The 15,640-nt window shown below is 33.9% G+C and overlaps 1 protein-coding gene and 1 non-coding gene across 2 annotated transcripts; one reads left to right on the top strand and one right to left on the bottom strand.

The window, feature by feature from the left end:
- The first annotated feature begins 2,701 nt into the window (after positions 1-2,701).
- On the top strand, positions 2,702-4,102 carry LOC115710785 (uncharacterized). Its single transcript, XM_061116559.1, has 3 exons — positions 2,702-3,194; positions 3,246-3,674; positions 3,762-4,102. The coding sequence occupies exons 1-3, from the start codon at positions 2,702-2,704 to the stop codon at positions 4,100-4,102; spliced, it is 1,263 nt and encodes a 420-aa protein (XP_060972542.1).
- LOC115711787 (small nucleolar RNA R71) lies at positions 2,768-2,874 on the bottom strand. Its single transcript, XR_004010662.2, has one exon. It is a non-coding gene; the product is annotated as a small nucleolar RNA R71 (small nucleolar RNA).
- Positions 4,103-15,640: the final 11,538 nt, after the last annotated feature.

The following is a 15,640-nucleotide window of genomic DNA, read 5'->3' on the forward strand; positions in this document are numbered from 1 at the left end:
CCACACTTAGAACTTGGAATTGCAATCTCAGTCATATAGAATGCTCTATATGTTCCACGATATAGATACGTCATTAGTTATCCATTGTTATAATCCTAATTTAATCAATGACCCTCTAATAGATGATCTACATTGAATAGGCACTAAGTTACCGTTACACCTTCAATGTATTTTATCCTTAAAACACTTAGCTCCGTATAAATGATATTTCAGCGTAGTGAAATGAGATCTCCACCATTTATCTCTGTTTAGCCAAGCTCGAAGGATATCATCGTTTCACTTCTAAATTCCTACAGAAGTTATAGACTCCATATTTATGTTAGCGCTCCCACTCAATTATACTATCATGTTCCCAAAATATACGTATCACCCTGACCCAAAAGTAGGCTTAATGTTGTAAAAAATTGTATACGCAAGTGTACGCAATCGTAACAAGTAATAAAGTGATATATCAAGTATCGTCTCCACAGGGATTGAAAATTGAAAATTAATTTATAAAACTAATTACTCACAAATTGGTTTCAACAAAAATAACATAAAGTGATGAGAATATGTAAAAAATTAACAAACACAAACTATGAAGAAAACAAGCTAGAATTATTAAATTGGCCTAAAAATGCAAAGTTGATATAATGGTGCTAATGAGTATTGTTGTAAATTGATAATGTCAACTAGGAATTTAAAATGTCATAATCCTTTTTCCAAAGTGTTTATGGTTTGATTCTCTAATTAATTAACATATTCCTATGCCCAATTAATTTTAAGAATACCAATTTAAGCACAATTCCTTCAAGTCATACAAGGTAAATAACACATTCCTATGCTATTTACAAATCACACTTTTCCAAGTTGATATTCATGCATCATTCAAGCAATTTCACTAACCCTATTTTTTCCAAAATCAAGATTAGCTACTATTTACTAATGGTGATCAAGCAAAAGTAAGTAATTGCACAATAAACACTCTTGAATGAACAAAACCAATTCACTAAACATAGCAATAAAATACCAAATCACAATTTAAGTCCACAAAATAATTCTAGCAAAATAAAAATTAACTCATAATGGATTGTGCAAAAATTACAAAGTTTAAAATAAGAGAAAGAGGAAAAGAAAAACCCATATTGGAGTTGTCACAATACTCCAAGCTTTTTCTTGCCAAAATCTTCTTCTTCTTCCTTTGAATATTTGCCAATCTCCAAAATAAAAATGCTAAATTAAAACCCTAAATAAAACTCTCTCTCTTTTTCTTTTTTCTTTTTCTTCATTTTTCTCTTTGGTGTGAAGCTCTGTAGCAGCCGCCTCTTCTCCAATCTCTATCACGCCTCTTTGTTGATGTTATATATATTTAGATCATATAGGTAATACCTTGCAATATCACGTGGCCTATTTTTTTCCCTTCATTCTTTGTTTTTTTTTTTCTTTTTCTTTTAGTGAGCCCAAATCTCATTCTTTTGTACAATAGCCCAATTAAAGTCATGATAATATTTCTTAATAAATCAAATGGGCTTTTAGTAAATCCATGGATTTTAACATCATTTCTCTCAATTTTGACAATAAGTTCAAAATATACATTTAATCTTTTTACAAAAATACACAACATTAAGAATTACACTTATGAAAAGGGAAACTAAACTAAATTGATAAAATATTACAAAATTTAACCAAAACTAATCTAAAAAGTATTAAAATTAATATTTATTTAAAACTAAACAAAACTAATTAAAATTCACTAAAATAAGCTAAAAATACTTGAGAACAAAGCTACTTTAATACCCAAAAAGTTATAAATAACTCTATTTTCATAGAGTTATCACTTAACTAACAAATCAAAGAACATGTATAGTACTCTTGAGATCGAACCTAACCATATCAGGATTAAGATCATTTGATCTAGGATCAACGGGTGATATTGAATTGAATAGATATTACGGTAAATTTTAATATATCTAATCAAAGTTTAATATCGGTCCCTTCCGATGTATACTCCATACATCCGATACTGGTAAACTTTGCCAATGTCCTGGAAAGGACATAACACTTTTCCAAGGTGTAAGAATACCTATCGCTGATTATACCATGTCAGTCTAAATCCAGTGTTCTGACAAATCAGGGAATAAACTTTCGAACATATAATTAAGATTATATTCCACTGTGCTGACAACACTATAATCATTAACAAATTCATATGTTCTGGACTTAAATAGAATTCATACATTATATATAATCATGAAATAAATCATGTGAACCATACAACATAAAATGTTATTTCTGATCTTTATTAATAAGTAAATCTGATTATACTGAAATGGGTTTTATTTAGGGCACAAAACCCAACAGATTTGAAGTTGGGGATGCTCATAATGAAGCCAATCCTATTGCTTTGGCCGATGATAGAGCCTGAGCAATAAGAGAGTATGCAGCCCCTATGTTCAATGAGCTTAATCCGGGTATTGTGAGACCCGAAATTCAAGCACCTCACTTTGAGCTCAAACCCGTCATGTTTCAAATGCTCCAAACGGTTGGTCAATTTGGTGGGTCGCCAACGGAAGATCCTCACCTCCATATTCGCTCATTTTTGGAGGTGAGTGATTCTTTCAAGCTACAAGGAGTAAGTGAAGAGGCTTTAAGATTGAAGTTGTTCCCATTTTCCTTGAGGGATCGGTCTAGAGCTTGGCTTAATACTCTCCCTCCCGATTCGATGACTAACTGGAATGACTTGGCTGAAAAATTCTTGAGGAAGTACATTCCTCCAACAAGAAATGCAAAGTTTCGAAGTGAGATCATGTCCTTTCAACAATTGGAAGATATGACTACTAGTGATGCATGGGAAAGATTCAAGGAGTTGTTGAGGAAGTGCCCGCACCATGGTATTCCTCATTGTATCCAACTTGAGACATTTTACAATGGTCTCAATTGGGCATCTAGGATGGTGTTGGACGCTTCAGCTAATGGAGCCATTCTTTCCAAGTCTTACAATGAAGCTTTTGAGATTTTGGAAAGGATAGCTAGCAACAACTATCAATGGTCAACTAATAGAGCTCCTACAAGTCGAAAAGTAGCGGGTGTTCTTGAAGTAGATGCTTTGACCGCTCTAACCGCTCAAATGGCCTCAATGACCAACATTTTGAAGAACATGAATATGGGAGGAAGTGTACAACCAGCCGCTGCCATTCAAAGGGCAGAAATTTCTTGTGTGTATTGTGGTGATGGGCATACTTTTGAAAATTGCCCTTAAAATCCAGCTTCGGTTTGCTATGTGGGTAATCAAAATTTCAACCGCAACAACAATCCATACTCAAACTCCTACAATCCGGCATGGAAGCATCATCCCAATTTTTCATGGGGAGGTCAAGGAGCAAGTTCAAGTGGAGCACAAGCACAAGGAAAACAATCATTTCCACCTGGATTTTCTCAACAACCAAGACCTCAACAACCACACCAACCTCAAGGCTCTCAAACTAGTTCTTTGGAGAGCTTAATGAGAGATTATATGGCCAAGAATGACGATGTAATTCAAAGCCAGGCAGCATCTCTTCAGAATCTTGAAATTCAATTGGGACAATTGGCCAATGATTTGAAGAATAGACCACTAAGAGATGGCGAAGAACATTGCAAAGCGGTAACCTTGAGAAGTGGAAAAATTCTTGAGTCAAATGTGGCTGCAACATGCAGTACGGAGCACTCTTCAATCCAAAAAGAGGGGGAAATGAAGAAAAAACCAGCAAAATCAGTTGCTTAAATTGCCATAGATGTTACAGCATCAGGTCAGCATTCTGCTGCAGAAAAGTCTTTGCAAAAGCGACCTCCACCGTTTCCTCAACGATTCAAGAAACAGCAAGACGATGGTCAATTCCGGAGATTTCTTGATGTTTTAAAGCAGCTCCACATCAATATATCATTAGTGGAAGCTTTGGAGCAAATGCCAACCTATGTGAAGTTTTTAAAGTTCATTTTGACAAAGAAAAGGAGGCTTGGTGAGTTTGAAACTGTCACTTTAACAGAGGGTTGTAGTGCTATGTTGAAAAGTAAAATGCCACCCAAATTGAAAGATCCGGGCAGCTTTACAATTCCAATTTCTATTGGGGGTCGAGATGTTTGAAGAGCTCTTTGTGACTTGGGAGCTAGTATTAATCTCATGCCTATGTCTATTTTTAGGAAGTTGGGAATTGGAGAAGCAAGGCCAACCACCGTCACTTTACAATTAGCAGATCGTTCTATGGCCCATCCAGATGGAAAAATTGAAGATGTTTTGGTACAAGTTGATAAGTTCATTTTTCCGGCCGATTTCATTATTCTTGACTATGAGGAAGATAGGGAAATTCCAATTATTTTAGGGAGGCCATTTCTTGCTACGGGTAGGTCTTTGATAGACGTTGAAAAAGGAGAGCTTACCATGAGAGCTCAAGATGAGCAAGCCACATTCAAGGTCTTCCATCCTATGCGTGCCCCGGATGCAATAGGAGAATGCTTAGCAATTGGGGATATGGAACCTAACATGGTTGAGGAGTCTAAATTCAAAAATAGTAAGAAGGTGAGAAAGAAGATTCCCCTTAAAGAAATTGCTAAGGATCACGAGCCACGAGAAAGCAAAGATAAAACATCATTTGATCCTAAAAAACCACCCAAAAAGAAGAGAAAGAAAAAGAAGCTTAGTAGAAAAATTCGGTCTCAAATGTTTGAAGTTGGGCAACAAGTGATTTTTTCTAACTCTTTAACGAAGGTTACTCATGGACGACTAGATTCAAGGTGTGATGGATCTTTCTTGGTGGTGAGAGTATACCCTGATGGGGTGGTGGAACTATGTGATGCACTTTCAAGAAGAAAATTCTTGGTGAAAGGTCAAGGAGTGAAGTTTGGGGGTGGTGAGATTGATCGAGCAAAGACCTCCATCACTTTGGAAGAGGCTTGAGGAAAAAAGGAGTTCGGGTTGCCATGGCCTTATTGTATCATATTTGGGCAACCCAAGAGCGGAAGAACAAGATTATATTTAGTTATATATATTATATAATAAGTTTGGGGTGTGCCACCCCTTGTAAAAAAAAGAGAGAAGAGCGTGATTAAAATTAAATTTGGGGTGTGCCACCCCTTGAAAAAAAAAAGAAAAAGAAAAAAAAATTATTATATGCATACTTATATAATTACATATATATAATTTTCAAATTTCTACAGTTACTAATGATTTTGCTATGGTGTTGATTTTTGTTGCAGGTGCAAGGCAGAAAATGAAGTTATTGAAATATGCTGAAAAGCAGGAATTGTTGTTTAAAGCAGCAGGTCCCAGGAGTTATAGCATTGGCTCAGCATTTTGAAACAGGGATGCATAAAAGAATGAATTGCTGAGGCAATGCTGCAACAACTGGGAGTATTGGGTTCAAAAAAAATATCTATAAACTTGGAGTATGAAAGGGAAAGAGACATGTGGGTGAGGCGTGCAATGCAAAACAACTTGCGCAAAGTTATCCCGGGATATCCAGATTTTTTAGATCAGATTCTTGCGCCTTGGCATCCGATTGATGGCAAAGAGCCCGACCCTTGAGGGAGTTTTCTCTTTCCTTAACCTATTTGATTACTGTAAATATGTGTGAGAGTTCTGTTTGTTTAGTTTAAACGATGTTAGTTATGTGTTATTGTTTTGTGTGTTCTTGTTGAGATTGGTTATCTTTATTGCTGTCTTTAGTTGTTTGTGTAGCAACATTGTGTAGTTAAGGTCATGTTAGTGATGTTATATGGTCATGTTGTGCTATGTTGTGTTAGCTTGCAACTGAGAAGTATATGTCATTTTTCTTTAGCTTGGTTTAGCGCCGCTCGATGATGAAAAATAACCATTTCCTTTCATTTGTGATATGCCCTGATTTTTGTGTGTTGAAAATGCTAAGTTTAAAATGCTATTTTATCTAAATGCTAATTAAGAAGAATTCTTTCAAATATGTGTACTTGTTTTATCCCACCATACTTTGAGTTTCTAGAATAGCTAACACCTTGAGAAAGTTTAAGCATCTAGAATTGGTTAGCATCATTCTTGAGGCGAAATCCTAGCTAGCTTTACAACTTGGAAATGATTTAGGCCATTTTTGGACGATTGAGCCTTCCAAGCTAACCCGAAAAAAATTTTGATTGTCAATAGTCACCCCTCATTGAGCCAAAAGCCTAGTTTTTCTTAATACCCATCAAAGTTATGTTGGAAATTATTTTACCAGGATCTTAGATCTACTCACAAGTATGTTGATTAACACCCTAAATATGAACTTTCTAACACGATGAAATAAACACATATAAAGTTTAGAAAACCTTACATTGGGTGCAGCGGAATATAATGACTCCTTCCATTCAGATATCTAGCCCTTGATTCCTTTTGGTAGCAGAGCATTATCAATATCTGAACCTGAATCTCTTTCTCTGATTCTTTAGTGCTGAAACTCCTTCTTGCTGAAAGTCTTTCTTCACGATCTTCCTCAATATGATTGATGTATCACTTGCTGTGTGTGAGCACTATTCTCACACTAAGAATTTCGAAATTTTGAAGATGAAAAGAAGAGGGAAGTGGCGGCTAAAGATAGGAGGAGAGAGAGGCTCAGTTTTTCTGAATCAGAAGTGTAATTTTCCTGAAGCCTTCACAATCTATTTATAGCATTCCACTAGGGTTAGGTTTGAATTATTTGGCATTAAAATAATGAAAATATCAGTTTAAATTCCCTACAAAAGTGGCCGGCCCTATACAAGTGGATTTGGGCCTCACTTTTTGCAATTTTGCAGTTTTATCTTTTCTGCATATGATTTTCTCAAAAACGCCAATTTTCTAATTCAACCATTTAAATGTCAGTTCTAACTATTTAATAACTATAAATAATCATTAAATAATATTGTCATTTATCATATTTATTAATTGAACCATACAAAGTAGCATAATTAGCACTAAAATTCACTAACTTATTAATTCTTCGTTGAATCCACGCATAGAACTTAGAATTGCACTCTCAGTATATAGAATGCTCTATATGTTCCACCATATAGACACATTATTAGTTATCCATTGTTATAATCCTAATTTGATCAATGATCCTCTATATGAATGATCTACACTGTAAAGGGATTAGATTACCGTTACACCCTACAATGTATTTAATCCTTAAAACACTTAAGCCCGTATAAATGATATTTCAACTTATGTGAAATGAGATCTTCACCATTTATTTTCGCTTGGTCAAGCTCGAAGGAGATCATCCTTTACTTACTATTCGCCAGATACAAGCTATAGATTCCATGTTTATGTTAGCGCTCCCACTCAATTGCACTACCGTGTTCCCAAAATGTACGTATCACCCTGACCTAAAAGTAGGCTTAACTTACAAATCAAAGAACACGAATAGCCTCCTGAGATTGAGCCTAATCATAACAGGATTAAGATCATTTGATCTAGGATCAACTTGGCGATATTGACTTGAATAGATATTACGGTAAGTTTAATAAGTCTAAGTCAAAGTTCAATATCGGTCCCTTCCGATGCATACTCCATGCATCCAACCTGAGCTTTACTTTAACCAATGCCCTGGAAAGAACATAGCATTTCTCCAAATGCAAGTAAACTCTGTTGTAGATTATCATATCAGTAAAACCCTGTGTCTGATAAATCTAGGAAACTTTATTCACATAGTCATGTTTACTTTCCAATGTGTTGACGGCACAATAAACAGGATCAAGTATGTAAAAAAGGGTTTCAGATGAATTTATACATTATGTACATATAATCATGAAATAAATCATGTGAACCATGCAACATTAAATGTTATTTCTGATCTATATTAATAAGTAAATCTGATTATATTGAAATGAGTTTTATTTAGGGCATAAAACCCAACAAACTCCCACTTGCACTAACATAAAACAAAAAGTGTGTTTCAAATAATCTCAACACCTTGATATACAAATCAAGTGTAGTAGTAGTAAACTCCTCGTAATAGGATCTGAAAGGTTGAATTAACCACAACCTTTTCTCCACCATTACTCTTCCTTAACCACAAAATCATTGATAATGTGAAATTCCTCTCTATATGTCTACTCTCTTGCGATACTGGATTCTATACATACCTTTGGCAACTACCTTTGGTTAATCAGGAAATTAACACTAGTAGTTTAGGCAATTTGGAATGGTGTCAAAAATGTATAGAACTTTCCTTAGACTGAATAAGTACCTTTCCTACAACTTTAACATTCAGTCCTTTCCTTGTAGACCTAGAGACTTCAGATAGATTTTACACTTCTCCAAAATCACTATTCCACCCCCAGAGTAACCACCATCTTATCAGAAAGATTTTCTAGCACAAAGGCGAATTTCGAAATCTGATGTGGTGTAGTCTAAGAGTTTTAAACACACCCTTATAGACTAACATATAGTTCCTCTTCTTAATCTTAAGATTTACTTGATTGTCTTCCAATGTTCTTCTCCTGGATTAATCTGATACCTACTCATTACTCCCACTCAACAGAAGGTGTCTGGTCTAAGGCATACAAAAGCATATCTAAGACCTCTCACTATTGATTTAAGAAATTCTTTCATGGCTTTATCTTTTCTGGAATAGTTGAGACTTTTCCTTAGATAAATAAAATCTATGCCTAAGAAGTTGTGAAGCTTCTATAGATTGCCATTAGAAAGAAAATGCTTCAGCATCTTACTAAAATAAGTTGCTTGCATTAGAGTAAGTAATTCCCAGGTATACCACAAGCCATAGGTTTAGATAAACTCAAACCTATAATACTAGGAACGGGTTGTTTTGTTAAGTCCATTGAATAGACTTATTAACTAAAATTTCCTTTTATGTCCTTGTAATAGAAAACTTTAGGTTACTCCATGTGAATGGATTAAACCATAGTTCTATTGGCTTTTCTTCTTAATTTCTTATCTTGACAATGTTAGGTTTTATGCCCTAAATAAAACTCCATTTCAATGTAATCTATTTTATTCAACATCAATAAAGAAACAGAAGTATTTTTCATTCATTTGTGTATGTTTTGGTTTATTTTATCAATAGCTTGTCTATTTGATTTATAAATTCATCTAAAACCCTTTTCACACACTTGATCATGTTTATTGTGCTGTCATCACATTGGAAAGTAAACATGACTATGTGAATAAAGTTTCCTAGATTTATCAGACACAGGGTTTTACTGATATGATAATCTACAACAAGAGTTTACTTGTATTTGGAGAAATACTATGTTCTTTCCAGAACATTGGTTAAAGTAAAGCTCAGGTTGGATGCATGGAGTATGCATCGGAAAGGACCGATATTGAACTTTGATTTAGATTTAATTAAACTTACCGTAAAATCTATTCAAGTCAATATCGCCAAGTTGATCCTAGATCAAATGATCTTAATCCTGTTATGATTAGGCTCAATCTTGAAAGGCTATTCGTGTTCTTTGATTTGTTAGTTAAGCCTACTTTTAGGTCAGGGTGATACGTACATTTTGGGAACACGGTAGTGCAATTGAGTGGGAGCGCTAGCATAAACATGGAATCTATAGCTTCTATCTGGCAAATAGTAAGCAAAGGATGATTTCCTTCGAGCTTGACCAAACGAAAATAAATGGTGGAGATCTCATTTCACATAAGCTGAAATATCATTTATACGGGATCAAGTGTTTTAAGGATAAAATACATAGTAGGGTGTTACGGTAATTTAATCCCTTTACTATGTAGATCATTCATATAGAGGATCATTGATCACATTAGGATTACAACAATGGATAACTAATGATGTGTCTATATGGTGGAACATATAGAGCATTCTATATACTGAGAGTGCAATTCTAAGTTCTATGCGTGGATTCAACGAAGAATTAATAAGTTAGTGAATTTTAGTGCTAAATTCTTGATCTACTTATTGGAAGCTCGGTTATATAGACCCATGGTCCCCCCACTAGTTGAGATAATATTGCTTGTAAGACTCATGTAATTGGTTTTGATTAATCAATTATAATTCACGAATTAGACTATGTCTATTTGTGAAATTTTCACTAAGTAAGGTCGAAATTGTAAAGAAAGAGTTAATAGAGGCATATTTGTTAATTATGATACTTTGTATGGTTCAATTAATAAATATGATAAATGACAATATTATTTAATAATTATTTATAGTTATTAAATAGTTAGAATTGGCATTTAAATGATTGAATTAGGAAATTGGCATTTTTGAGAAAATCAGATACAAAAGGTGTTAAAATTGCAAAATTGCACAAATCAAGGCCCAGTCCACCTAGCCAGGGCCGGCCACCTATTTTATCTTTTTAAATTGATTTTTTCATTATTTTAATGCCATATAATTCAAATCTAACCCTAGTGGAATGCTATAAATAGATAGTGAAGGCTTCAGGAAAAATTACACTTTCTGAATAAGAAAAAACTGAGCCTTCACTCTCTTCTCTAGCCGCCACTCTCTCTCTCTATTCTTCCTTCATATTTCGAACCTCTCTTAGTGATTAGAGTAGTGCCCACACACATCAAGCAATACCTCAATCATAGTGAGGAAGATCGTGAAGAAAGATCATCAGCAAAGGAGATTCAGCATCAAGGATTCAGAGAAGAAGATCCAGGTTCAGATCTTGATAATACTCTGCTACAGAAAGGAATCAAGGGTTAGAGATCTGAACGGAAGGAGTCATTTAATTCCGCTGCACCCAATGTAAGGTTTCTTAAACTTTATATGTGTTTAATTTATCGTTTTAGAAAGTTCATATTTAGGATGTTAATAAACATACCTGTGAGTAGATCTAAGATCCTGGTAAAATAATATCCAACAGACAATCCATTACTTGTTTAAACTCACAATGAATTTTAATCACTAGTGTCTCCCAAGTCATAAGAAGGTGAGTTCCTAGAAACTCTCCCACTACGACAAGGTATCGTGAATTATGTCTAAGAAAACTAAATGGTATTAACCTCTTCGATTGTGACAAGACAACAGAGGCAGTGGGATCATCATATGTCAAATAAGATGATAGAACCCTTTTGGAATCAAGAATTAAATATCTCCTTTATATGCTACTTTATTTTCAGACTTAGTCATTATCTTAGAAAAGTAGTATTTGTTTGAACAAACACTTTCTTATCTATTGACTATGGGATAGTCCACCCCTAATCACTTAGAATAGCTAACAAACCATGGTTAACAGTTCTAGCTTTTCTTAAGATTTTGATTAGGTCATCTATGAATCTAGTAATGATTTACATTAAGTATACAACCATTACATCATTCTGAAATTGTATTACCATAGAAGGAATTAGGCAACGACTAGTAACTAATCATCAACATGCAACTCGAAATTTACGGGAGGTAAGTTTGGATATAATTCAAAAATCAATTTAATGATCTTTGAACTGCATATCTACTAACTATTTCTCCACCCCTATCAGTTCGCAAGATCTTTAACCACTTACCTTAATGGTTTTAACCATTGCTAGAAATTATTGAAATTTTTCAAACATTTCAAATTTCTTGCTAAAAGGTATAATCTAGAGTTATTGTTTTAAGAATACAACGAAAAAACTCATATCCACCCTTGAATGTACATCCATCTGTGAATGAGATGAACTACTTTCAGTGGATATAGGCATATTAACTCTTTGCAGAGATTGATCTTGTCAAATCCACTATGAACAAGATACAAATGCCATAGATTAAAAAAAATGTGGTAGTGTCTTTTGATGACTTAGGTTTAGTTACATCAAAGAATTCTTAGAATAGTGCAAGTGGATCCTGGTCACAGAATACCTAACTCATATTCCATACAGTTTTAATCCATTAATAGAAGATGAATATTAAACACTTGAGAAATTTCGAGTTGCATGTTGATGATTAGTTACTAGTCGTTGCCTAAATCCTTCTATGGTAATACAATTTCAGAATGATGTAATGGTTAGGTACTTAATGTAAATCATTACTAGATTCATGGATGACCTAATCAAAATCTTAAGAAAATCTAGAACTGTTAACCATGGTTTGTTAGCTATTCTAAGTGATTAGGGGTGGACCATCCCATTGTCAATAGATAAGAAAGTGTTTGTTCAAACAAATACTACTTTTCTAAGATAATGACTAAGTCTGAAAATCAAGTAGCAAATAAAGGAGATATTTATTTCTTGATTCCAAAAGTGTTCTATCATCTTATTTAACATATGATGATCCCACTGCCTCTGTTGTCTTGTCACAACTGAAGAGATCAATACCATTCAGTTTTCTTAGACATAATTCACGGTACCTTGTCGTAGTGGGAGAGTTTCTAGGAACTCACCTTCTTATGACTTGGGAGACACTAGTGATTAAAATCCATTGTGAGTTTAAAAAAGTAATGGATTGTCAAGATACGAAACTAAGAAGAAAGCCAAAAGAACTATGGTTTAATCCATTCACATGGAATAACCTAAAGTTTTCTATTACAAGGACATAAAAGGAAATTTTCGTTTATAAGTCCATTCAATGGACTTAACAGAACTTCCTGTTCCTAGGTTTGAGTTTATATAAACCTATGGCTTGTGGTATACCTGGTAATTACTTACTCTAATGCAAGCAACTTTCTTTAGTAGGTTGCTGAAGCATTTTCTTTCAAATGGCAATCTATAGAAGCTTCACAACTTCTTAGGTATAGATTTTATTTATCTAAGGAAAATTCTTAACTATTCCAGAAAGATAAAGCCATGAAAGAATTTCTTAAATCAACAGTGAGAGGTCTTAGATATGCTTTTGTATGCCTTAGACCAGACACCTGCTGTTGAGTGGGAGTAATGAGTAGGTATCAGATTAATCCAGGAGAAGAACATTGGAAGACAATCAAGTAAATCTTAAGATTAAGAAGAGGAACTATATGTTAGTCTACGAGGGTGTGTTTAAAACTCTTAAACTACACCACATAAGATTTCGAAATTCGCCTTTGTGCTAGAAAATCTTTCTGATAAGATGGTGATTACTCTGGGGGTGGAATAGTGATTTTGGATAAGTGTTAAAACCTATCTGAAGTCTCTAGATCCACCAGAGAGAGACTGAATGTTAAATTTGTAGGAAAGGTACTTATTCAGTCTAAGGAAAGTTCTATACATTTTTGGCACCATTCCAAATTGCCTAAACTACTAGTGTTAATTTCCTGATTAACTAAAAGTAGTTGCCAAAGGTATGTATAGAATCCGGTATCCCAAGAGAGTAGACATATAGAGAGGAATTTCACATTATCAATAATTTTGTGATTAAGGAAGAGTAATGGTGGAGAAAAGGTTGTGGTTAATTCAACCTTTCAGATCCTATTACGAGGAATTTACTACTACTACACTTGATTTGTATATCGAGGTGTTGAGATTATTTGAAACACACTTTTTGTTTTATATTAGTGCAAGTGGGAGTTTGTTGGGTTTTATGCCCTAAATAAAACTCATTTCAATATAATCAGATTTACTTATTAATATAGATCAGAAATAACATTTAATGTTGCATGGTTCACATGATTTATTTCATGATTATATGTATATAATGTATGAATTCATTTGAAACCCTTTTCACATACTTGATCCTGTTTATTGTGTTGTCAACACATTGGAAAGTAAACATGACTATATGAATAAAGTTTCCTAGATTTATCAGACATAGGATTTCACTGATATGATAATCTACAACAGAGTTTACTTGCATTTGGAGAAGTGCTATGTTCTTTCCAGAGCATTGGTTAAAGTAAAGCTCAGGTTGGATGCATGGAGTATGCATCGGAAAGGACCGATATTGAACTTTGACTTAGATTTATTAAACTTACCGTAATATATATTCAAGTCAATATCGCCTAGTTGATCCTAGATCAAATGATCTTAATCCTGTTATGATTAGGCTCAATCTCGAGAGGCTATTCGTGTTCTTTGATTTGTTAGTTAAGCCTACTTTTAGGTCAGGGTGATACGTACATTTTGGGAACACGGTAGTGCAATTGAGTGGGAGCGCTAGCATAAACATGGAATCTATAGCTTCTATCTGGCGAATAGTAAGCAAAGGATGATCTCCTTCGAGCTTGACCAAACGAACATAAATGGTGGAGTACTCATTTCACATAAGCTGAAATATCATTTATACGGGGTTAAGTGTTTTAAGGAATAAATACATTGTAGGGTGTAACGGTAATCTAATCCCTTTACAGTGTAGATCATTCATATAGAGGATCATTGATCAAATTAGGATTATAACAATGGATAACTAATGATGTGTCTATATGGTGGAACATATAGAGCATTCTATATACTGAGAGTGAAATTCTAAGTTCTATGCGTGGATTCAACGAAGAATTAATAAGTTAGTGAATTTTAGTAATAAATTCTTGATCTACTTATTGGAAGCTCGGTTATATAGACCCATGGTCCCCGCACTAGTTGAGATAATATTGCTTGTAAGACTCATGTAATTGGTTTTGATTAATCAATTATAATTCTCAAATTAGACTATGTCTATTTGTGAATTTTTTCACTAAGTAAGGGCGAAATTGTAAAGAAAGAGTTTTAGGGGCATATTTGTTAATTATGATACTTTGTATGGTTCAATTAATAAATATGATAAATGACTATATTATTTCATAATTATTTATAGTTATTAAATAGTTAGAATTGGCATTTAAATGGTTGAATTAGAAAATTGGCGTTTTTGAGAAAATCAGATTCAGAAAAGGTAAAATTGCAAAATTGCAAAAAGTGAGGCCCAAATCCACTAAGCATGGGCGGCCACTTTTGTAGGCAATTTAAACTGATATTTTCATTATTTTAATGCCAAATAATTCAAACCTTACCCTAGTGGAATACTATAAATAGATAGTGAAGGCTTCAGGAAAATTACACTTTTCTTCTGACACTTCTGATTCAGAAAAACCTGAGCCTTCTCTCTCCCTATCTGGCCGACCACTCCCTCTCTCTTTCTTCCTTCTTAAATTTCGAAATTCTTAGTGTATGAGTAGTGCCCACACACAGTAAGTGATACCTCAACCATAGTGAGGAAGATCGTGAAGAAAGACTTTCCGCAAGAAGGAGTTTCAGCATCAAAGATTTAGAGAAAGAGATCCAGGTTCAGATATTTATAATGCTCTGCTACAGAAAGGAATCAAGGGCTAGATATCTGAACGGAAGGAGTCATTATATTCTGCTGCACCCAATGTAAGGTTTCCTAAACTTTATACGTGTTTATTTCATCGTTTTAGAAAGTTCATATTTAGGGTGTTAATCAACATACTTGTGAGTAGATCTAAGATCCTGGTAAAATAATTTCCAACACATGGTCCCCGCACTAGTTGAGATAATATTGCTTGTAAGACTCATATAATTGGTTTTGATTAATCAATTATAATTCTCAATTTAGACTATGTCTATTTGTGAATTTTTTCACTAAGGGCGAAATTGTAAAGAAAGAGTTTTAGGGGCATATTTGTTAATTATGATACTATGTATGGTTCAATTAATAAATATGATAAATGACAATATTATTTAATAATTATTTATAGTTAATAAATACTTAGAATTGGCATTTAAATGGTTGAATTTGAAAATTGGCGTTTTTGAGAAAATCAGATGCAGAAAAGATAAAACTGCAAAATTGCAAAAAGTAAGGCTCAAATCCACTTGTATAGG

This window comes from Cannabis sativa, chromosome 5 (genome assembly GCF_029168945.1).
Source record: "Cannabis sativa cultivar Pink pepper isolate KNU-18-1 chromosome 5, ASM2916894v1, whole genome shotgun sequence".
NCBI classification, from domain to species: domain Eukaryota; kingdom Viridiplantae; phylum Streptophyta; class Magnoliopsida; order Rosales; family Cannabaceae; genus Cannabis; species Cannabis sativa.